Here is a 6,805-nt window from a genome sequence, read left to right as displayed (position 1 = left end):
GAGAGAGAGAGAGAGAGAGAGAGAGAGAGAGAGAGTTATTTCAACATTTTATAGTATTTTGCTGTAAATTAAAACAGAAAAATGGAAGTGCCGAGTCAAGCAGTGAGAGCTTTAGGTCTCATTAGCTTACACAACAAAGACAACACAAAAATGAGTGGTTTAGCCAAGAGCAGGGACTCTTAGCCTCCATTAGCTGCTCGTTGGATTCTGGCCAATGGGTGGTGTGTGCAGTTCTGTAGGGAAAGGAACGGAATTAAGCAGCATGACTGAAATGCTGGGATTATACTGACAAATATTTTAAGAGATGGTGTGGTTGTGGTTGCTCCTTTAATACCGATATTTAAAAAAAGATGTTCATGCCTTCTAAGCAAAGCCTGCCCTCTAATTTTTGCTCATTCCCACTTTGGTCTAACCATGTAGGAATGTGTTACCAGCCAATTGGCTGACTGCATAGGTCACAGTCTCTCCTCTCTAAAATACATGGGAAAGGGAGAATAAAAGCACAAAGTAACTTTTGCAGACCAAGTGGTAGGGGAATAAGGAGCTCAGGGTGGAGATGGTGGTACAGCAAGGACCTGAGTGGTGGGGAAAAGCTTCCTGTAGGACCGGGGAGTGCAGTTGGCTCAGACAAAAGGCTAAACACAGAGGGAGGGAGGAAGGGGCTCATCACACCTGGGGGAGTCTTGGGGGAATCAAGGACTAAGCCAAGGCAAGGAGATTGCTAGTACTCCAGAAGACTTGGAGGGGATCTCAAAATTGTGTCCGGGGTCATGATCTGAAGTGGTCAACTGTGAACAGAAAATTTCTTTGAGCTCTATGATTTCATTTCTTAAAACAATAATATGAATTTCACTCTTGTTTCCTAGTATTTAGCATCAAGTCTGCTGCAGAGTTGATTAAATTTTTAAAAATTAAATTTCTAGCAGGATTTCCCTGTCTAATCTCATGAATATTTACTATATTTAATAGGAATAGACCCCCAGTTTGGTGTGGGAGAAGGTGGGTACCCATCACCCAGGAGTTTGCACTTGGTCAAGTTTGAATTGTTCAAGGAGTTGAAGCAGGGATTGAACGGGAAAGAGTGTGCGAAGATGTGTTTCTGGGAGAAATGAGATCAGAAAAAGGCTCTGCAGCTACCAAGGCCCACTCTGCTTTGGACTCCCCCTTCCTTCCTCAGGCGATCTGCATCTTTCTGGGCTAGAGATGGGCCGCGCCGTATGCGCTCTAAGTGGAATATAAAACATGGGGTCAGCCCTGGAAGTCAGGCTAGTGGGAAAGTAAGTTGAAGGAGTCAACATATTTTAAACTAATTGCCTTTCCCCCAGGTACTTTATTTGCATTCTAACCCTGACCAAGTGATAACTCCTGTTCTAAACTTGCTCAGGCCAATGAGGCCAGTCAGTAAGGATTTTTTTCCTTTTCATTCAAGGAGGAAAAGGCGGCTTGGATACAACTGGGAAACAAGCATGGACCTTTGTTCATGTAATTATCAGGCTTGTTTCAGAATGATTTGAATGATCATAATTATTATTTTTTTAAGACAGGCTCTTATTATATATCCAAGGCTAGCATACAACTTGTAATCTTTCTGCCTTTGCCTCTTGAGTGCTGGGATTAACACATACACTACCATACACAGTGATCATAATAATTTAATACTAAAATAATTGAAATTCATTGTCTCAGAGGATTGAGTCAGTTACATAACTCATGCCTCATCTCTAAGGTCAGACTGAATTCCTGATGGCGTCTTCCAGTCTCTCCCATCATTTGGAATAAAAGAGGACTTGCAGGCCAACCTTCAGTTGCCCACATGGGCCTCCTCGTGCTCTGGTCTGTCTCCTGTAGGCTATCTGGCTAGCCTTTATACCTCAGCTAGACTTAGCCTTTCCTTCTCAGGTTAGAGTCTCAGTTCTTACTTACCTCGTTCCTGAGATCTTCCTGGATGAGGTTGGAAGTCAGGTGCTTCTCTTTGGCTCACTTGCCTTCCCATCTCCCCCAATCCTGGCACTCTTCCTGGTCTCTTGGTTGAGACTTTATTCAAATCTATCTTTTCAGTTTGTCCCTTTCTTTCCCTTTCCTTTCTTTAACCATTAAACTTGCTTTTCAGAGCCTGGTTACCATAATCCAGCAAATGAGCTGACGCTAATGTGTAAGGGAGTCAACATATTCTTGAATTAATGTGGTTCTTCTCCCAGGTACCCTATTTGCATTTTAACTGTGACTAGGGGATAATTCCCATTCTGAGGTTGTTCAGGCCAACAGGACCCATCAGTAGAGGATGTCTTTTTAAATAGGAAGCCTTGGGAGACTCTCAAATCACATAGCATTTAGGCAGCCGTCTAGTCTGCCTGTGTGTACCATCACACCTACCTTTATGTTTTGTCTTCCAGTGGTGGGGTCAGTGGCATTTTAGCTTTCCTCAAATATACTTCTAGGTTTGGGTGAGGGTTTTAAGACCTAGGAAGCTTCTGGCTACTTATGCCTAAATGATGAGGTACAGTGTAGAGGATGCTCAAGTAGAAGGTGGAGGTCTTGCTATCTCTGTGCACAACCTGTCTCTGTGTCTAGACTCACCAGTGCTTTTATTATAGCAGAGATGTACAACCTTGGTGGAATTGTCCCCAGCTCAGACTATCCAGTTGGGCTCATGGCTTCTGACTGCCATTGAAGTCATGTTTTATGGACTTATTATTTTATTATTAATACAAAGGAAGCTTCAGCAAGGCCACAGAATGCTAGCTTAATTTCTGATTCTGCATCTTAGAGGCTTTCTTATGTCCTACCATTGAGATGCTGTTCATTTATGTAGAGATAACAATGTGGACATAAATAGACTCTGTCTCAGCATTTCCACTGGGCTAGCCAACTACCTACAGCTTATCTCATGACCCTCTTACCCGAGGTTCAGTCATGCTGGGGTGCTCAAGGAATGAGTCCACGCCCTGGGGACACTGGGGAATGTGACTAACAGCATGTTGTGGTCCAGGAATGACAATGTCCATACAGAGCTGTTTCAACCCAAAGCCAGTGTGTCCTATATTTTTAAATGTATTTTTAAAGGCTGGCATTTAAGAAGAAAAATAAGTAATATATTCATGGGGGAAAGGAAAAGCTAGACGTTCACCACCATTCTTTACTTGCTACCCTCAATTTCAGGGACAACATTCAAGGTCTAGACTCCCAGCCCTGTGTCTGAATGTGACTTACAGGGGATATGATGTTTATGGCTTCTCCTGGTGTTAGGTCTTAGGAGGTGGCTGCAGAGTCATCCTGAACCACAAAGTACTAGGGGAGGAGAGTGGGGGTCAGAGTGACATTTGGATGAGATGGACAGTGACCAGCTAGATGGCCACTTCTTGAGTGTGGGTTCAGACCTTCTTTGAGCCTGGTATAACCGGACGAACTGGTTTTCCCTCTGAGCCAGTAGAATAGCACCCTTAGAATAGATCCCAGCAGCGGTTTCTCCTAATGCGAACACGAGGGTCTCTAAACATCACCGGATTAACTACTTTAAAATTCATTATTTTTGAACTGGTATGTAGTTCAGGCTGGCCTCAAACTTGCAATCCTCCGCCTTTGCTTCCAGAGTTCTGAGGTTAAGGCTTGCCCATCGCACCCAGATTAACTCCATTTGCCTTAGTAAGATGAACACTCCCTCAGCCGGGGCCAGTTATTTTCTCATTCACGAACATACTCATTTTCTACACTCTGAACAAGAGAGTGGCTTCAGTTTCTTGAAGGTAGAAAAATCCGTATGCACAAATGAGAAAAAAAAATCTCATACAGACAGAAACACGCCTCCTTTTTTTCTAGTCCAGGGTCCATAATTAAATAACTGGAGTGATCTGCGAGAAATCACTTGTGTGGATTTGTGGAAAATAAGCTCTGGGAACTCATATTCCAGCCAGGAAAGCTGTGCTTATTAAAAGACCGTTACTAGGGGAGCCATCGTGTGTTATTTCAAGCTGTAGTTAACTGTCTGCAGGAATCTGGAGGGAGGAGGGAATGTGCACAAATAAAGGTACAGCTGGTCTTTCTTTGACTGGAAGAAACCCATGTGGACCTGGCCATCTTGGTGTCAGAGGAGTGGACTCCCTAGTTCCGTTCTTACTGCTCCTGCCTTTGCCGGGTGAGGTGTGAAGGAACCACTGCTAAGTTTACAGACTTGGAGGGACAAATTGGACCTTAATTTCGCACAGGAGCTAGTCACTTTTTAGGGGACAGAGGATGCTGGGGATTGAGCCAAGGCCCTTGAACTTCCTAAGTGGACATTAGCTCTGTGCCCACGTCCCCTGCCCTTATGAGCTCTTTTCCTGCCTGCCCTAACTCACCCCAACTGCGTTTTCAAGAACAAGAAACTCCTCTGCTTTGTATCCCCAGAACCTGGATGGGGCTCACCCACTGCAGGTGACACAGGCTGCCCACTGCAGGTGACATGTATGTTCTCTGAATAAGTATGTGGATGCAGCTGCAGCTGTGCCGGGGCCATAGGAAGGGCTGTGGAGGCACAGATACATGCTTTCACCTAAGTATGAGCCTGAGAATCTGTGTCTTTAGTAGGTTCTCAGATGATGTCTGTGGTTTAGGTCTTGGGAACTCCCTCCAGGACCATTGCTGAAGGCCATTAGAGACAGACTGCACTTACTAGTAGGGATGAAGCCCTCTGTGCGAGTGGGGGGGTGCAGGTGAATCTGCATTTCTTAGAATCTGAGAACCAACAGTTGAATCTTGGTGCTCTCCTTAATGGACTTGGGGACCTTAGGTGGCCACAGACTAATAATCCCCTGGTGTTCGTTTCCTTGTGGGATCCAGAGGGGTCCTGCCCACCTTGTAGGCCTGTGAGAGTCGCAGTAATCAGATGTAACTGTGACTGTCATTGTTGCAGGAGGGGAACTTGATTAAGCTGATGATTGATATGGGCTCTTATTGCTTCAGCTAAGATTTGATTACTATTTTTTTTAGCTGTACACATTTTTTTATTTGTATTTTTTTAAATTTATTTATTTATTAAGAATTTCTGCCTCCTCCCCACCACCGCCTCCCATTTTCCTCCCCCTCCCCCGATCAAGTTCCTCTCCCTCATCAGCTTGAATCGGAAGAGCTCTTATTGCCTTTTATGAGCTGAAAAAGAAAGTAAACTTATAAATGGAAGACAAATGTGGTAGGCAAAAAGGTGCAGTCGAGTGAAGTAATTAAAGCAGATGGCAGACAGGATGTAATGAAGCATTAAATTGTACATACATGCCCAGAAGGGCTCGAGAAGTTCAGGTGTGTGTGTGCGCGTGCGTGGGCGTGTGTACCGGAGGAGGGTCAGTGAGGAGAATCTTATTCAGTAGTGGAGTTGAGCTAGGCTTTAAGGGAGGTTAGAGTTTGACTAACGGAGGGCAGAGGGCACATGGGCCTGTTTACCTCATCAGTAGAGACAGCGGGATTGGAGGCTCCATCGGAGACAGCTCAGCAGCAAACCTGCCCGGCAAGGGACCTGAATCATCTCTGTGGTAGTAGGTGAGATGGTAGACTCGAGACAGTGCAATGGGTATTTCCACAGGGGCTGGGAGATGAAGTGTGAGGGGGAGGTTGGTGGGTGAACACAGGCTCAGAGCTGGAGCAAGGCCTGGATGGCAGCTGTGCAGAGGTGGGGAGAGTGACTTGAGAAAGTAGGGCTAGATCAAGGGTGTGAAAGGCTTATCAAGCAAGGTGCATGTGTTTGGGTCTGGAACAGCAGGAAACGTGGTCACTATGGCAAATGCAGAAGGACGGAGAGAAGGGCCGTTAGACCCTTGATGTGATGATAGAACTTCCAAGTGTAAAGGCTGCTGATGTTGGTGGAAAAGCAGGCCTGGCGTTTGAGTGACAGGCCTGCAAGGACAGCCTCTTCATCTCTCTACATCATGTTCTCACATAGTTAGCCGTTCCGAGAGAGTTGTGAATATCTGTGATATACAACAGGATCCTTGGTGTTTTCCTGCCTAGATATTTCCTGCTGGGGTCTCTTTCCTCATGGTTCCTGCCCCCACCCCGTTTGAGGTGTGAGAACAAGGTTTAATGCTAGTACCCATCAATACAGAGAGGCTGCCTACTGGTGATTTAGGCTTCCTCAGTGTTCCACATCCTCAGCATCCTCCACAGGGCTAAGCTGTTTCTGAGGCAGCAGAATGTGACACCAGAGAGGCTTGTGGTGGGGGCAGTAGGGGAGCTGCCTGCTCATCCTTCTTAAATTTTCATTGATGTAAGGTACCTGGTCCAGGACCACAGCCATGCTAGCCCTACAGCACATGTGCTGGCTTCGGGGATCCAGTTCTTGGCCAGTTCCCAGTAGCACAGGCCCAGAAACCTGTTCACCGTCCCTGCAGGGTCTTAATGCTCAGGGTCATCCTGTTTGGCGGCACTGTCCTGGAGTACAGCCTCAACTCCCTTCTTATCTCTCCCTCAGGAGATGCTCTCACTTACCACAATGGATGGAAGTTCACGACTTTTGACCGAGACAATGATATTGCCCTCAGCAACTGTGCGCTGACACATCATGGTGGCTGGTGGTATAAGAACTGTCATTTGGCCAACCCTAATGGCAAATATGGGGAGACCAAGCATAGTGAGGTAAGTGACAGGTGCATATCTTTTCTATCACAAGCTTTGTCTGTCTATATTCCCAAAGCGACACCTTCCAGGTCAGTGTGGTAGCCCCGCCCCCTCTCTCTAAAGCTTTCAGTGAAGGCAGGAGAACATGATCTAGGCTTCGAGATGTCCCCAGATGACAGACACTATAGGGTCTGTACTGCACCACCACACCCTATAGGGTCTG

The 6,805-nt window shown here is 46.0% G+C and overlaps 1 protein-coding gene across 1 annotated transcript in view; it reads left to right on the top strand.

Annotated features, from left to right (window-relative positions):
• Tnn (tenascin N) overlaps positions 1-6,805 on the top strand; it is a 62,681-nt gene that overhangs the window by 52,278 nt on the left and 3,598 nt on the right. Inside the window, exon 20 of the mRNA XM_026787630.1 lies at positions 6,437-6,600. Coding sequence (XP_026643431.1) covers positions 6,437-6,600 — 164 coding nt within the window. The remainder of the gene's footprint in view (positions 1-6,436; positions 6,601-6,805) is intronic.

This window comes from Microtus ochrogaster (assembly GCF_000317375.1).
Source record: "Microtus ochrogaster isolate Prairie Vole_2 chromosome 6 unlocalized genomic scaffold, MicOch1.0 chr6_random_2, whole genome shotgun sequence".
Lineage (NCBI taxonomy): Eukaryota > Metazoa > Chordata > Mammalia > Rodentia > Cricetidae > Microtus > Microtus ochrogaster.
This window is presented reverse-complemented; position numbering and strand designations above follow the sequence as displayed.